Source organism: Vipera ursinii (genome assembly GCF_947247035.1).
Source record: "Vipera ursinii genome assembly, chromosome: 2".
In the NCBI taxonomy this organism is placed as follows: Eukaryota; Metazoa; Chordata; class Lepidosauria; order Squamata; family Viperidae; genus Vipera; species Vipera ursinii.
In genome coordinates this window covers 94455581-94473317 of record NC_139513.1, presented here as the reverse complement: position 1 = coordinate 94473317, position 17737 = coordinate 94455581, and the positions used below count along the sequence as shown (strand labels likewise).

At 36.8% G+C, this 17737-nt stretch overlaps 1 protein-coding gene across 3 annotated transcripts in view; it reads left to right on the top strand.

Moving 5' to 3' along the window:
* Nucleotides 1–4822: 4822 nt before the first annotated feature.
* The window catches only part of JAKMIP2 (janus kinase and microtubule interacting protein 2), a gene marked incomplete at both ends in the record, with an annotated part of 40438 nt that continues 27523 nt past the window's right edge, over nucleotides 4823–17737 (top strand). For 2 of the 3 annotated variants that reach the window (XM_083355377.1, XM_083355378.1), the window contains 2 exons: nucleotides 4862–4990; nucleotides 13471–13968. In XM_083355377.1, the coding sequence (XP_083211503.1) occupies nucleotides 4862–4990; nucleotides 13471–13968 (627 nt within the window). Of the gene's footprint in view, nucleotides 4991–13470; nucleotides 13969–17737 lie in introns of all 3 variants that reach the window. The other variant, XM_083355379.1, reaches the window with a different exon arrangement.

Below are 17737 nucleotides of genomic sequence, written 5' to 3'. Positions count from 1 at the left end.
TAATTGTTCTAACTGTCAGGAAGTTTCTCCTTAGTTCTAGGTTGCTTCTCTCCTTGACTACTTTCCATCCATTGCTTCTTGTCCTGCTTTCAGGTGCTTTGGAGAATAGCTTGACTCCCTCTTCTTTGTGGCAGCCCCTGAGATATTGGAACACTGCTATCATGTCCCCCCTCGTCCTTCTCTTCATTAAACTAGACATACCCAATTCCAGCAGCCGTTCCTTATGTGTTTTAGCCTCCAGACCTCTAATCATCTTTGTTGCTCTTCTCTTTATATCTGATTAAAAAATGGGAAAAGTACATTTGTATGAAGGCAACTCAGATTCACTGTCTATCTTAATATTTCTTCTCTCTCTCTCTCTCTCTCTCTCTCTCTCTCTCTCTCTCTCTCTCTCTCTCTCTCTTCCTTCTGTAGTACATAGCTTTTCTCCAGCAAATCAACATTCATATTGTGTACTTTCACGTGTCTTCATTCTGTCTGAGATATTCCATATGTGTGGCAATAATGTTTAATCAGCATTCTTTATGCCCTTGGGCACAAATAGCCAAGCTATCTTATTGCAAAAGCAAAAACATCTGTCTTTTATGGGCCAATGTTCCCTTATAATAGATTGGCCTTAAAACAGCCTATCCAGCATAGTAAGCAATATTCACATTGCAGGAATGCAGTTGGCACTGTGTGCCATCTGCAGCAGTATTAGGATATTTAAATTGTAGGGAGGGCCTTCTGCTGTAATGGAGTTATGCGATGCTGCTGAAACCACTAGTTTTTAACAAGCATCACTTGAAGGAATTACCTTTTGTTTCCCATTGTTCATTTTTACTCTGGAATGTTTGTATTTGCATTTCCCTTTCCATCAATGAATACATCACAGGTCTATGGAAATTTCATCTTCTTTTTGCTTCTGTTTCTCTCTCAGAGAAAGAGAGAGAATATTGCTTTAATATTATAGACCATAACACTGCAAATCACTAAATTAGCAAACAGGACATTGTACAAGAAGCTGGTAGTGATACTCCTATCATACTTCAGAATCACAGATTCTCTAGCAACAGCATCAACACTAGAATTAATCTGAACAAAGGAATGGCTTTGCACATTTAATTAACCACAATGGAATATATTGATGGTTGACAGTAACAGAACTGTGACAAGTCTGTCTCCAGCAGAGGTTTCCAACAGTTTTTCAGACTTAAAAAGTCCTGTTATTTTCAGCCCAATTGTTCAAAAACAGAACAAATATGGGGGTCTTTTGATTTGCTTTCTGGTAGCTGAGATTTAAGCACTGGCTGCCAACATATTTGCATGGGAGGGAACCAGGAAGGATTGCTAATAGGAAAGTGCTATAATTGCTTAATATTAAGTAAACACATTTACTAAATTCCCCAAATAGTGAGTTAATTGGATCTTATATTCACTGAGACAAATAGCTGTTAGTTAAGACTGCCTAGTAGTCTGGTAAATTTAGCCCTCTTAGTATCTCTCCTCCCTGACCTTCTTTCTGTGGTTACCTCTTCTCCTCCTCTCCATATTCTCCCTCCCTCCCTTTCTTGTCACTGCAGCCTTTTCTCTACAAGGATATTTATTTATATTGCATTGGTAAGTTAGTTGCAACATGCAATCAGTACATCAATTAATGGAGGCATTTTCTTTTATATGTATTGTGTATACTGTATATATTTACCAGAGAGGGGGAAATATTCACAATGATTTCAATTGAAGTTTACACCCTTAAGTTAATAAACTGTGGAATCTGGACACTGTACAGGATTTTTGTCTATTTGTGTGAGAGAGAACATATATTTCTATCCGCTCTTTTATGCTTAACTTAACTTTTATGATCAACTTAAATTCAGAGTCTTTCAGTTACACCATTATAAGGGTAAAATTAATTTAATCAAGCAAGCTTCTCATAAAGTATACACTTCTTTCTAAATGATTGAAAAATTTATATTCTGACATCATGACTGATCATTTAATATAAATCCTTTGCAAGTTCCATTGCAATGTATACAAGACAAACTGTCCTAGCACAATAAAATAGGAGTTCAAATAATATGAAACTCTGGGCTCCATTTCCATCTGTCCTGTTTGCCATCGTTCGATCCCTAGAGATTAAAATGGACGATCTGAAACTTGAGCTGGCCACGAACAAGGAATGTATATCGGAGGTGATGACCCTTTGAGGGCTATATGCAACGAAATTTCATTTTGATGTATGCTGATTGGTGTGCATTCAAAGTGATAATAAAGTTGTTGTTGTTGGCTAGAAACAATACCCCAAAAGCCTTCAAAAGTCTCTACAAAAGTAGCCACAGAATTATAATTGTAATGGGTCAGAAGAGGAAAGTAATTAAATACAAGGGATGTGATCATAGTAACTAAACCTAATACTACATACACTGAACATAAATCATACCTAAATTAATTTTGTCCTTTCCTAGGGTTTGGAGTGTCCCTACTTCTCAAGTGCAGCCTGGAAAAAAAACCTGTTGTAATTTATATTGTTTCCCCAAGAGGATAATATTTCATACTAATAATGTAGTCCCTCACGCTACACAGTATTTACAAAAGATCTGAATACCTTTCTCTTGTTCAAAATCTCTTTCTATGGAAGACACAGCATGTATAGTTTCTCTTTATTTTCCCCTTGAGCTATGCTTGTAACAAATAGAAGTGGTACATGTGTCCAAGAAAACTAAGGTTGAACTGTGCCAAAAAAACCCAAACCACACTTATCTCAGCTGCAAACTTTTAAAGGAATAGAATAGAACATTGCTCTGAGTTATTACTGATAATCACCAGCAGCAGCAGCAAACCTTGTATGATGTCAAAATGTACACAAGGCAGAGCCCTCTCTTCCTCCTTGTTGCAGATGTCCCCTGCTAGTAACTCTAATCCTTCAAAGGAACATGACTAGAATGTTCCTTTGAACATGACCCTCAGAATCCAAATCAATTGAACAGCCATCCGGAGACAGCACCAACCGTCAAGCCCTCTTCTGCACCCCAGCAGTTCACCTTCCAATGACCTTGACCTGACATAAATTCCCCAGCACAAGACCCATTACCAGCCTCCCACTGATGGCCCACTCCTGACCCACTACTTCACACTGTCCAACCATCCTGATCTGAAGTTCCTCCCCATCACAAGCCTCTCTCTGATGACTCACACCTGGCCCATCACAAGACACTCACTTGACATTCCCACTCCTGAAGCCCTTATATAAATAGAACATTGACACAGACCCTAACCCTAAGTGCCACCAACCCTCAAGCTCAGGGAATGAACCTTCTACCCTCGAACATGACTAGTGGTAGTTGAAGAAATATATATTGAAAAGCATGCATAAGCCCCACAGTTAAGATCCTGGGATGTGCAAAGCTCTTTTGGCCTTTACCCTTCTTCTCCCATCCCGTTTCTTCATCGCTTCCCTCCATTAGTACATCCGTTGCTTCAGCTGCATGCGTAGATGGTGCATAGAAAAACGCACATACTGTATATATTTAAAATAACAAGTAAATGGAACTGGTTTCTTACTAATCCCAGATCTTTCACCAAGCCTACAATTAATTCAGTGTATCAAATGATTTACTGAAAGCTAAATGATTCTCAGTGGAAATCAAGGAATGAAATCCTACGCCTCTTAAATATATTTTTAAAAACTTCATCAATCCAAATTGTATTTAACATTCTTTGGTAACTGAAAACCATATTTATTTCCTTGGGGGGCCTTTTGAATTCTACTTCAAATCTGAAATTGATACAGTGGGGAGATTCCAAATGTGAGGACGAAAACCTTCACCACCCACGCTGAAATAGTTTTATGTCAAAGTTATAGAAAGTTTCTGCATTCATAGATTTTTATTTCCCCAGTACCATTCAATTGTGTCTGATTCTTGAAAACTGCATAGGCAAGTCCCTAAAGTTCTCACTTTCAGAAGTGCTTTGCCATTGCCTCATTTCTAGGACTGAAAGAAATTGACTGGCCCAAGCTCACCCAGCAGACTTTGTGCCTAAGGCAGAATGAGAACTCATGGTCTCCTAGTGTAATCACTATACCAAACTGGTGTTATTACATTTAGAAACATCATGGACCCAAATACAATTTGATTTATTGTAGATATGAAAAAGAAAAGATATGGACACACAAGTCATCAATTGTTTTGTTTTGTTTGTTTGATTCTTTCAATTTCTAGTATTAATACTAGAACTGAGGTATTGCTAATCCTGTGCTGGTTTTGCATTATATTATCTCTATGAAAAGGAACAAGATTAGTTTTGGTGAAGTTTAGTCCTTCATTAAGTCAACAATAAAATGATATTGTGGAAATCATTTGGCATTAGGAGCAATGTTCCTTCCTAATACCCAGGGCTTTTTTTCTCATAGAACGCTCAGAATGGAGTTCCGGCACCTTTTTTGGATGGAACCTTGTAGGGTAGGCAAGGCGGGTTGTACGACATGTGTGAGTTCCGGCACCTTTTTCTTTTACAAAAAAAGCACTGCTAATACCAAACCCAAATAAACCTGGGCTTATTTGCCCAAGTAGATGGCAATATTCAGCTTTCTTTGCCTTTAAAGAAAGCAGTGTAGGCCTAAATTGATATTTAGATAAAATCTCAGGCCATGAATTTTGCAAACTACGGTAATCTTGATCTTTTCTTCGTTGTCAGTCATTTCGTTTTCACTAACAAATATCAAATTCTGTATCATTTTTGACAGGACTGCCCAAGGCGCTAATGAGAAGATGTAATGTCACCTTGTAGATGCCACAACATATTGGATGGAAAGAAATAAAAAAAATGGATGCTTCAATTTGAAAAAGAATTTTCACACACAGATTTACAATTACAAACAGCCATGTCCAAAAAAGGACGCAACAAGGCTGAAAAGCCCGAAGTACTGATTATGTCCTTACAAGCTGCTAATGAAGATCTCAGGACTAAGCTGACAGATATTCAAATCGAGCTTCATCAAGAGAAGTCTAAAGTGAGTAAAGCACTGATAGCAAATGCCAGGGGATTTAAATAGTGGTCGCATCGCAAATTGTGAACTAAAGTTTGCTTACTTCATTCTGGAAGGAAGGAAGGAAGAATACTGGAAAAATACATTTTATTTATTGCTAACATTTTCCAGAGTAAACATAAAGGGGAATTCAACGAATGAATTACAGCTGGATCAATACTTGTCTCCAGAGCATACTTGTTTTCCACCTATTGTTATTTTACCGTAGCTCAGGACAGAAAGATTTCTGTCTAAAACCAAAATATTTTTTTAAAGAAACAAAATTGAGTGTAATGTTTTTGTTACCTGTTGGGGGAAGGAATCATACAAAGGATCATACAAAACAAAAATGTGGAAAAAACCACATCTCCTATAAGGTACAAATAGGATGATTATACTAAGCACATATATACATATATACCAGGGGTGTCAAACTGCCAGCCCGCAGACCAGATGCATCATGCTGAAACCGCACCCACCCCATTGCCGGCAATGCAAAAAAAAGTCACGATATGTTGCAACACGTCACATGACGTTGCGAGTTTGACACCCCTGATATATACTATATATGTTCCTCATAGTTACTAGGTAAACAAAAATATAGGATTCTTGATGTTCTTGAGTTTGGTTGTTTTCTCACAGACATTTTATTACCAGCCTGGATAACATCATCAATGTATGGTGAATAGTGTTTGCTGATTGCTTTTATTTAGCAATCTTGGTTGGGAAGTGGTTAGGGAGTGGTTTCTTCCTTGATGGTTCCTTAATCAGGAACACTTTGCATAAATACTTTTTAACATCTCTGTTTGCAGAAAAATAGTTTTCAAATGTTTCTTGTGATCAATTAAGGGTTTTTTTGTTTGTACTTTAGGAATTTTTTCCATTTTTCCTCACAGAACTATTCTAGGTTAGAAGTATATTTAGATATCCCTGTATGTGCTATGTATTGGAATCTCTTCATAGGTTTTCAGATTGTTGTCTTACTGTTTTATTTTTATTTTTTTCACTGATTGAGCTTCTAGAATATATTGATATCTAGTTGATCTATTCCTTCTTCCACCTGCACAATATTTCCTGTGCCATTGACTGCCACATAACTTGAGCCAGTCCCATGCTTAATGACCGACAAACATTCTTCAAATGCTTGGCCCTTACTTTCCCAATATATATTTTTTGTGGTAGCAACTAAACAATTCAATTTTTGTTTCCTCAGTCCAAAGTACTTTGTTCCAAAGAATTTCTAGTTGATTAAATCTTTATTTTGCATATTTTAGAAAATGACTTTTGTGATGAGTCTGAAGGAAATGTTTCCTTCTGATAATTCTCCCACTGCTGTATACGTATTACTGTATGGTGGACAAGTACTTCAGTGTCAATTAAACTTCACAGCAGGGCATTTGCATCTCTGGGTTCTGCTTGATAGGATATTCTGCACAATATTCCTCTGCCCCGTTCTGAAACGGTTGTTTGAGGAAAGACTGGCCATTTAATAAAAGATGAAGCCTAGTTGTCCATGCAAGATATTCAAGAAGTTGACTTTGCTTTCCTGCATATCACCCAGTTGGAGCAAGCAGAGCTGACCTGTGTAAGACTGTTCTCAACTGGGAAAGTTTAAGAAGTCTAACGTGGCTGGAGATTTTCTTGGGATGCTTTTTTCCAGGAGCACTTACAAGGTCACCTCTGTTTGAGTGACATATCCCTTTGTGCACAGCAAGAGAAATAGCTGTCTCCTTTCCTTCCCTGGAGGAAGAAAAAGATTCCATACCATCTACATCTATCGTATTGTTGAGCTAAAACAGGACAGGAACCTTCTTTCCTTGACTTTTTCAGTAAGGATAAAATAATGGTATAAGGACGTTTTGTGAAATTTATCTATTATTCATCCATTCAATTTGCACAATCGCCCATCTCAAACCAGTGACTCTGACTGGTGAACAATCATAAAAACAAAACAAAATATGATGAGAGGCTTTCCTCTTCGATGCTCCAACTTTCGTATTATCCCACCACCCACCCACCCAGAATTTTTCAGAGAGACAGTCCAATTTTTTGCCTGGGTTGTACTCCTCATCTTTTCTTAAAGGTTGCATTAAATTGTAGTGGTGTGTTGTTATTATTGCTGTTGTTAAATAAGATAGCATTTACAGAAATTATCTTTTATCTTCCCCACTAAGGTCTTTGTATTACCTCTGCATTCTCTTTTACCTCATTTTGCTTTGTCTAAGGATCATGCTTTTTTAGTAAAAAAAAATCTTTTTTTTCTTTTTTGGCTGTCATCTTCAGTCCTTCAGACAACAAAACTGGTTTTGAAACTATTCTCTTTTGAAGTAGATTTTTCTTCTCCTTTTTCCAAAGAGAGGTAATTGACTTCTGTGACCCAGACTTTTTCATTCTTTTGCCAGTAATCATTCTTTTTCTGGGAAAACAAATCTAAGCCACCATTAGACTCCATAACTGAGCAGCAGTTTTTTAGCTTGTACGATGTCTTTCTTCATGAAAACCTTTAAGGGTTGGTTATTTATCATTTACCTCAGAGGATAATTTTGTGGATATCAGTTTCTTGCACTTTAGGACAATTGGGATGAAAGAAAAATGCTCTTGTGCTTGGTGCTTAGCTACAGGCTAACATATCCCATAGCACTGCCCACTTTATCCTTCCATAAAACTGTCAGGGTTCAACTTGCAGCCCATTTTAATAACAGAAAATCATGTCAAATGAATAAAAATCAGTGCAGAATCCTGTACTTTATCTATACATAGAGGTTCTGCTGCAGTCTTGAATGCTTATTCATTTTTCCTCATTGATAAGAATGTTTCAGCACTCAGACTGAAATTGGCTGATTTATTTAAGAGCTATGGGATAATTGCCCAGAATCTAGAAGGCAGAGGTGGGAGCAGGTTAATTTGATGAATGCTACATTTTCATCTGCCCAGATAACTTTTTATGCTAAGAATTAAATATTAAAATAAACTGATTCTCAAGTTATCTCTCTGTTTTTCTACCATTAAAGATGTTTGGACCTCCTAGTTATCAAAAAAGAGATTGAAATATTTTCGACACCTGGGCAACAAAATCTGCATCTAACAGGCATTGTTCTGAGTCAGTGGAAGTTTAAGTAAAGAAGAAAAAAAAATGTGTTATTCATCACAGTTACTTTTTAATGTTTGTAATAATGAGAAAGATGCCCATGGATAGCAATCTCATGTATTCTGAAACAAAAAATTAAATGAAATCCTTTTCTTTCATTAAATTGTATTCTGGGCTGCATCCAACATTGCCCAAGCCGATCTTCATTCATGTATTTTTCATTCTTTTCATCTTAACTGCCACTTCCTAAACAAACTTTGTTTAAGAGGCTCCCCCAAATCCTTAACAAAATGTGACTGTGTCTAAAGAGCCAAAGCTAAATGCCAAGAGGTTAGGTTGACAAATGTGTTAAAGGCCACACAGAGATATTCTGTCCTTTCCTGTCCTTTCACATTTATTTGTTTATTTGGCTCTCCAACTCTACAATAACTATGTGTGATATACAACAAAAACAATCACACACAAACCCAAATGCCAGAAATAAAATGGATCATTAAAAGAAGTTATCATGCAGGACCTGCCACTCTAACCCAAGATTCGAAGAAACAGCCAGGTTTCAAGACTCTTGAATCTAGGTAAGGTGGGGGCCAGAGATATTTTGAGGGTGGGAATGTGGTTGCAAAGGCAGGAACTGCAATAGAGAAGACATGCTGTACTCATTAGGTGACACTATAATGGGTGAGGCCTTGAGCATGCCAACAGTGCCTAGTCATATAGCTGGGCGGAAGCCACAGGAAATAGATGGTCCTTTAGATGACCAAGCCTTATACTATTAAGGGCTTTATTAAGAACCACTATAAATGAATGCACTCCTACTTAGTTTAAACCCTAATACCACAAAAATAGATGCACACTCATTAACTAAGAAGAACATATAAATATATGGAACATATGAATGCCATGAAATATATTGAAGCTAGTGGTAGTATCTAAGCTAGTGGTAGCATTACAGCCTCTGGCTGTAGCCTTGGCTTGGAACCATCCCTTGCAAATGTCATAAAAATGAACAAAGAAAAACTAAGCAATTATTTTTAATCCATTTCTTTCCTTCTTAAAAAGAGTGTAAACCTTTTTTTTTCAAGAAACTTAGAAAACTCTACCAGGAAATCACCCCATTTTATGTCCCCAAGTACTTTCTGAAAAAGGTTAGACTCAAAGCAGATCAGCATTCATTATGCTCTTATGTGTTTCTGTACCTTCAAGTCAGTTTCTGAGTATTAGTGACCAGCTGAAGTAATCTCAGCAAGTAATCTCTACCTAGGCATGAACATGAACCAATGTTATATACTTCAATATACTTAAAACACATTTTCAATTTTCAATTTTCTTTATTACCAAAAGTATTTTTGAAAGTACAAAATAATTGCAGAATGTTTTTAATTCTCTAGGAACCTCCAATCTGGAGGCATCCATAATAACAAGCCCAGAGTCACTGGCAATGTTGCTCAACATGGTAGGAAGAGTTAAATGGTTTTGCTACATATTTTAGAAGGTGTTAGATTTAAATAAATTTAAATCACACATTTTGTTTCTTAAATTTCCCAAAAACCGATGAAAATGCCTTGCCGGGAAATTTGGCCTAGTAGTTTTGCAGGGGACATCAGTATGTTGTTTGTATGTAAACCATCTATACAATATTCATCCAAAATTTGAGGACAGTTGAGAAAAAACAGAATTTCATATTAGTGGCATATTTTGGGGGTTATCAGGACTTCCCATTTTTCTGGCAAACAGTAATCTCTTTCAATAACGACCTTTCTTACTTCCAAAGTGTATTTTTTCTTTCTGTTTTAATACCATTTTTTTAATATTTAATTCTTCTACCTCACATGATATTTATTCTTAATTCTTAGGTCCTTATTTTACAGAAAGCAAGTGACTTAATGTATAGTCCTTCAGGAAAGGGCGGTATATAAATCCAAATAAATAAATTAAATAAATAAATAAATATACTAATTTTTTACAAAAAACCAGTAAATTCCAATTTACCCCAAACTACATTAAAATGGACACTTTATCTCTGCTAAGGTTCACCAGAGCTAAACCCGAAAACTTTTTCCATTACTGAACCATGAAATATGTGATAAAAAGTGTCTCTGACTTAACTTCACTTTTGATTATTACAACTTGAACACAGTTACCCAAATTAACATACTACTGTATCATGAATCAGTGTTAGTTAAATGGTGGGACATGTAACTGTCTCTTAATCCAGCCCATCTTACAAGGTTGTTGTTATGAGTAAAATAGGAGGAGGGAATGTTGGATAAGTTTCCTGTCTTATTTGTATAGATAATAACGGTAGAATAAAAATAAATAAATAAAAATAGCAATAACAATACCACTTATATATTCCCTCGTTGTGCTTTACAGCACTCTCTGAGCAGTTAAAAATGTCGGCATATTGCCCCCAAGAATCTGGGTCCTCAATTTACTGACAACAGAAGGATGGAAGGCTGAGTCTACCCTGAGCCACTCAGGATTGAACTACTGGCTGTGGGCAGAGTTTGTGTCAAACAGATTCAGGCAGTTCAAATGAGTATAAAGATTTATTGCAAGCTTAAATTCTCTACAAAAATCTGACCAAGTGATCATTAAGGGAAACTTGCAGGGGTTAAGAATAGAAAGGAATTCAATTGGGCTGGACTTAGATCTCCAGCAGGCACAGAGGGACTCATGACTTATAAGGCCTTTGATCTCTTCCTCGAACTCAGCCAGATCATCTCCTACAGTTTGCCTGCAACACTGCATTCTAACCACAGTGCCACCAAGAGCTCTTTGAATTAGATGAGGGAGCTGCTCATGAACCATCACTGTTTCAAAGACCAGGTGATGACAAATGGGAATTTTCCAGCTCTGCCTGGAATGTGGTTGAACTAGAGAAGGAGGCTGAAGAATTATGACAGGTTTATCCAAGAAAATATAAGCAGGATGCTAGTCAACTTCTGTCTGATTCAAAACCTAAAGAATCTTCCAAGACAGATTGTTGGATATACTGCCAGTATATTTGGAACTATTTATTGTTTATTTCTTTTGATGTTATAGTGTTATCCTGGGTATGGCTTTAATTGTATTCTAGTATTTTAATGACTTGTAAAGTATTAAACTCCATGAGTCACAGGATTTGGCAGGATATATACATAAAATAATCTGGAAAGTCCCCAAATCCACAGCAGTGAATGTTTAAATTATATTGACAATCAGAGGCTGATTATTGTTTCAGTTATATTGACAATCAGAGGGCGTGTCTTAGGAGACAATTTGAAGAATAAAACAAAAAGGGAACTTGCTGAAATGACTCAAATTAGAATGAAATGGGATGGAAGACATGCAATAAAATAAAATATGGTTATAAATATATATCAAAATAGGGTTATAAATATATCTCAAGAACCTCTGTTGCATTGCTAACATTAAGCAATTATAAATTCTTGTTCCTGAGTATCCTGTTTATCTCACCAGAGACAATCACGGTCTCTTCTACATGTATTCTCTTATAGACTTGCTCTCTTCTCTTATTCTTTTCATGTGAAATACTGAATTTTGCTTGCATAAAATACATATTTTTTTTTAAAAAAAATAGCTCAACAATTGTCTCCAACTTTCTTCTGTCTTCCTTGATGTTTTTACTCTTTCTGAAAGACTTTACCATGACATGTGTATAACTGCAAGGAGCCTTTCACATGACTGGTCATACTGAACTACCATATTTCCCCGAATATAAGACCTAACCTGAAAATAAGCCCTAGCATGATTTTTCAGGATGCTTATAATATAGGCCCTACCCCCCCTACCCCCCAAACTAAGCCCCAGTTAAGATCATCACCTAGACAGATGCATTTAGTACCGTATTTCCCCGAAAATAAGACCTAGCCAGAAAATAAGCCTTAATGCGTCTTTTGGAACAAAAATTAATATAAGACCCGGTCTTATTTTGGGGAAAATATGGGTGTATCTGGCACCCTTTGCATTCTTTGGCCATGCTGAATGTATCTATGAGAACTACATTTCAGAAACATCTAAAAGGTCACAGGTGCCTCACCCTCATATTACAATATGAGTTAGTTTATTTGAAGTTATCAGTGGCAATTTTTTCTGCCATGTTTTTTCCTCATTTCTTCTTAACTTCCATTTCCTAATTATTGTTTTATTTGCAAATCTATTCAACAAATAGTCAAAGAAAAATCTTATATAATTAAAGCCTTTTTCTAGCCAACAGTTTACAGAAATCTGTCAATCTTAACATTAAATCAAAATGGTGTCCCAGAAATGGTCCGTTATTGAGCTGTGTTTGTTATTGCTGCATTGCATTTGTGGTGTACCCTCATGTGGTTGCTGAAAGCCGCTTACCTTGCAAAAAGGCATTATGTTATTTTCAAATGTACCATGAAATATTTATAGGAACAAGCATTATGATTCTTTTGAACTCCGTGTGGGGAAGCAAGATCTACTGTATGTTGCTTTTGGGCTAATAGAGAGGGAATAGAAACTGTAGCCATAATTTCACACTGCAGGAGGCTTGTCATCAGATTTCAGGTAAATGAAAGGAAAAAAACGAATACCTAAAGTCTAGACTAGATATGACATTTACCACGTGGTTAGCTGAGGCATAGCATTTAAAAAAGGCAGCTTGAGGATAAAAACACCATATGGAACTGTGCCTAACGGATAACTATCTCAGCCTACATTATCACTTGGGGACCCTAATTTCTCTTCACCCAACTTTCACCTCCCTCCACAAAAAAAGCTTGTATACAGAAAGTCATCAAATGAATAATATATAGTTTCTTTCCATTTCATCACCATGTTGTTGTTGTTTTCATATTTTCCATCTTTTTTAAACATTCCTGACTTTTTTTAGAGGACCCGTATTTTGAGTAGCTTTTACACATTGAGATATATATTTAAGAGTATTTTTTTTAATTATGTTTAACTTAGGATTAGGCAATTTGGAGCTCATGGTAACTAATATTCCCTAGGATACACTTCTCGAGATCTACTAAACCTCTTGCCATGACTTTTTTTTAAAGTATTCTCCTAGGATTAAAAATGTAAATGGTGATTTAATGTACTATATGAAAAGCATCTTCAGCATACTTTGGATTTACAAGAATGTGTTTGGACTTTTAATAGATATTGATTACAGTGTTCACTCTTCAACTAAGATTTGGTTAAAAATGTAGGACTTAGTTACTCTTCTGAGCTGCTTTTATTCTCTTTGACAACTCAAAGTAATTTGGAATTGTGCACCTATTGCAACTTCTGTGAACATTTCTAAAACTGGAGATCCTGTGTAATTAGAGGCTCTGTGTGATAGTGATGGTGATAATGCTGCTGATATCCAGTTTCTCTTCTTTTTTCTCTTCTTACTCTGTAGGTGAACAAACTTGAAAGGGAAAAAATCCAAGAAACAAAGAGGATCCGAGAATTAGAACAGCGCAAACAGACCGTGCAGATCACTGAACTCAAAACTAAACTCCATGAGGAGAAGATGAAGGAGCTACAAGCTGTCCGGGAAAACCTCATCAAACAGCATGAGCAAGAAATGGCACGGACAATGAAAATCAGAGACAGTGAAATCCAGAGACTCAAGTCAGCACTGTATGCATTGCGGGAAGGGAGCAGTGATAAAGTACGGACAGCCCTGAGCATTGAGGCTCGTGAGGAGGCCAGGAAACAATTTGACTCTGAGCGCCTTAAACTTTTGCAAGAGATCGCTGAACTGAAGTCTGCCAAGAAACAGGTGGACGAAGCCCTGAACAATATGATCCAGGCCGATAAGATCAAAGCCGGGGACCTCCGGAGTGAACACCAGTCCCACCAGGAGGCAATCTCTAAGATCAAATGGGAGAGTGAGAGGGATATTCGCAGGCTGGTCAGTAATATGTCTAGATATCTAGCCAGGTTTATGGCTCCACGTGCATAACTTTTCTTGCGGTTCTCATTACACGCCATGCAAAGGTTTTGATGGCCAAATTTGAGAGTTCTACCCTCCATACCCATTATAAGTATACTATAGTGCAAGCCCATGTGTGCTTTTGAATTATCCTATAATATCAATGTGGAAGAAAACATATTAGTAGTCTATCTTTCCAATTGTTACCAACTCAGGACATTTTAACAGTCAATACTTAGGCACAAAATGGCACTGAAAAATTAGAGGCTGAGCCAAAAATAAGAGTTGTGACCATATTAGCTAGGGGGGTGGAATATACAGGGGCCACTAAAAAAGGATATAGCTATCTTCATGCATCTAAATTAACCCAGATTATGCTAGCATTAATTTGTGCTGGCACAAATTCATGTTTAATAACTATAGAAATTTCTCAATGAGTATTACTCAAAAATCATAAGAGTGTTTCAACTAATATATGAGCAATTGTGTATCTCCTTGGCTTCAAAATGCTTTTCCACATGCCATTAAATTTTTAGTCCCATGCATAGTTTAGAAAAAGTGCCATAGAATTTTGCACAGCTGTATCTCAGTAAAAAAAAAAACCAAATGTTTTGTTACTCTCACAACTTGTATGTGAGATTTGGTGTCTGAGTTTTGAATGACATGCTATTGAGGAAATCTTTGGAGTTAAAACCAACAGACCAGCTAATTTCTTATAAAATATTCCCTATGATTCTTTTGTTTTGGAAAATAGTTACTGGGATGAACTCATTATTTATTTATTTCCCACCTTTATTATTTCTACAAATAACTCAAGGCAGTGAACATCACCAACATAACTTCCTCCTATTTTCCTCACAATAACAACCCTGAGAGGTGAGGTTGGCTGAGAGTGAGTGACTGGCCCAAGATCGCCCAGCTGACTTTCATGGCCAAGGCAGGACTTGAACTCATGGTCTCTTGCTTTCTAGCTTGGTGCCTTAACCACTAATTTAATTTAATTTAATTTATTAATATTTCTATACCGCCCTTCTCCCGAAGGACTCAGGGCGGTGTACAGGGCAAGAATAAAACACAGAGATTTACAAAAGATAAAAGATAATTAAATACATGCCCAATTAAAAATACAGTTAATAGTCTAGATGACTTAGCCACTAGACCAAACTGACTTTCCAGTTATATTTAAAAGATGACTTGAAGATCTACGTAGTGTTTCCTGTTTGCCTGTATCCAGCAATAATTTATATTTACTGAAGTCCCATTTTGGTTGTTTTGTTTTGTGTTTTCTTCTTGCTCTCATAAAATATTGACATATTTTTCCTACAGTGATCCTTGCCTGTTGTCACTTAATTACGTGGAAAGATCAGCTAGTGTACAGTGATGAACAATTGCTCATTAGAGACCTAAATGATTTATCTTCAGATTAATCTATTCACCCTTGAGGCATCCCATAAGGTACTACTGTAGAAAGAGAAAGGCGGAATTACTAAATTCAATAAACTGAAACACAGATAGCCGATAGGCAAAATATTTTCAATTGCAACTGTTCTAGTGCTGAATTGAAATGGAGAGATGTATGCTTCATTAATATGGTCACCGTCTTTGGATTTATTTATTTATTTATTTAACCAATGTATATAGCCACCCATCACAACAAATTATTCTGGGCAGTGAACAGTGATTAAAAATAAAAATGGATACATATACTGTACAAACAATTAAAATACACAGCAGCCAAGAAAACTACAACAATCAGCTGCCTGGTCAGGAGCCACATCCCTCCAGTCACTCAGAGCCCCAGGCCTGAGTACAGAATGAGGTCTTTAGGGTCTTACAAAAGGCCAGCGGTATCAGGGACAATCTAATCTCCAGAGGAAAAATGTTCCACAGGGCAGGCTCTAGGGCTCATCTTTTAGGCCCCATTCAGCTGATGTTTTTTACCTGATGGGACCCAGAGGATGTCCATTTTGCTGGACCAGATATAATGTATGGGTATAATATGCCTTGAAAAGTTTTTAAAGTGACTATCAGCACCTTGAATTGCACCTGGAGATACACTAACAGCCAATAGAAGTAGTGGCATCACATGCACCGGGTCACTGGCTTCATCCCTGTGCCGCTGCATTCTGCACTAGTTGAAGCTACCAAAGGCTCTTCAAGGGCAGCCCCACCTAGAGCATGTTGCAGTAGTTTAGATGGGAGGTCATTCCTTTTCTTTTTTTTATTGAAAAGTTTTATCATACATTTTATCTTTAACAAACCCCCCTACCCCTCCCCTATCCCTCCCTCCTTACCCCTCCCCCCCTCCCCCCCCCGACTTCCCAGAGCTAAGTACAAGGTATAAAAAACAAAAAAAAAGAATCATAAACAACCATATGCTAACAACCGTAAACTCTAAAATCTATCACTCTCTAGCTCATATAGGATAACTACAAACACTATTAATATAAAATATATAAAAATATATATAAAAAAAGAAAGGGAAAAAAAGTGAAGACTTATTCAAATGCTACATGAAACTTCTTAGTCCCGTATTTGTTCTGGATATACTCAATCCATTTTCTCCACTCCATAATATAGCGTTATTCCTTTTCAATTATTGCTTGTACTCATCAAAAAAAGAATGCAAAACTGGGCACAGAAGGACAACTTTTGGGGTAGAAGAAAGGAAATGTGTCCTGTTTGATAAGACAAATAGGCCAGTGCTCTCTTATGCTGATCAAGTGAGCTTAATTGATTAGTTGGCGCAGAATGTGGGATGCTCCTGTGCAGTTCAGGAGGAAGTTCTCTGAAAGAAGTGAAGAATAGAAAGATATTTTCAGCAAGATATATCTTTAAGTATATAATGGGATAAACGACTAGCACGCATGTGCAGGGGAACCTTTACCTTTACCTTTTTATTTGCGTGTGTAACCTTTCCACATTCTGCTTGGACTAAGATGGGTTATAGTAAAAGTACAATGCTAATCAGCAACTCTACTGCAATTAAGTTTAAAATTGGCAGTATGTCTAATGGCCAACAAGCTGCATAATTGGTATTTCAGGAATTATGCTGGATGACTTTAGAACAGAAATGCTTACTGTTCAGCTAAACTGCTTAGATTATATACATATTTTGGATTAAGAATACCCTTAAAGTTGTATCAAAAATTTCAGCTAATCTAAAATGTAGCAGCTAGATAATATATTGGCCAGTAGTGGGATTCAAGTATGTGAACAACCGGTTCTCTGTGTGGATGCCGCTTCCAGAAGTCCATTCTGGGCCTGGGAAACAAAAAATTAGCTACTGGTACTGCTGAAGTGGTGCAAACTGGCTGAATCCCACCACTGGATTGAAGCATCTAAAAGAATACCTCTATCAGCCGAAGTACTGCTGAGATATTATATGCCAATCAGGAAAAAAAGTGGTAACTCTGTTGTGATGATTTAATTGTGGACAATTGGAAATTTGTTAATTTAAACTCTGTGTGTCAGATAAAAATTGGTATCTTTATTAGGGATTTGAATTTGATTGATTTGAATTCGATATGTCTTTTCAGATTTGAGCACTGTATTTTGCTCTTGTGGGCATGACAGTATTTTTATTGTTTGCAGTTCCTGCAAGGAAGGATGGTATATTCACCATGTGATCCCTGATTAGCTGGTATCACACAAGGAATATATTGTTTCTGGTAAAAACAAATCAAAAGCACTCACTCAAAAGCCAACAAGTGGGAATAATTGCTGCCCACAAGTATTAAAAAAAAAC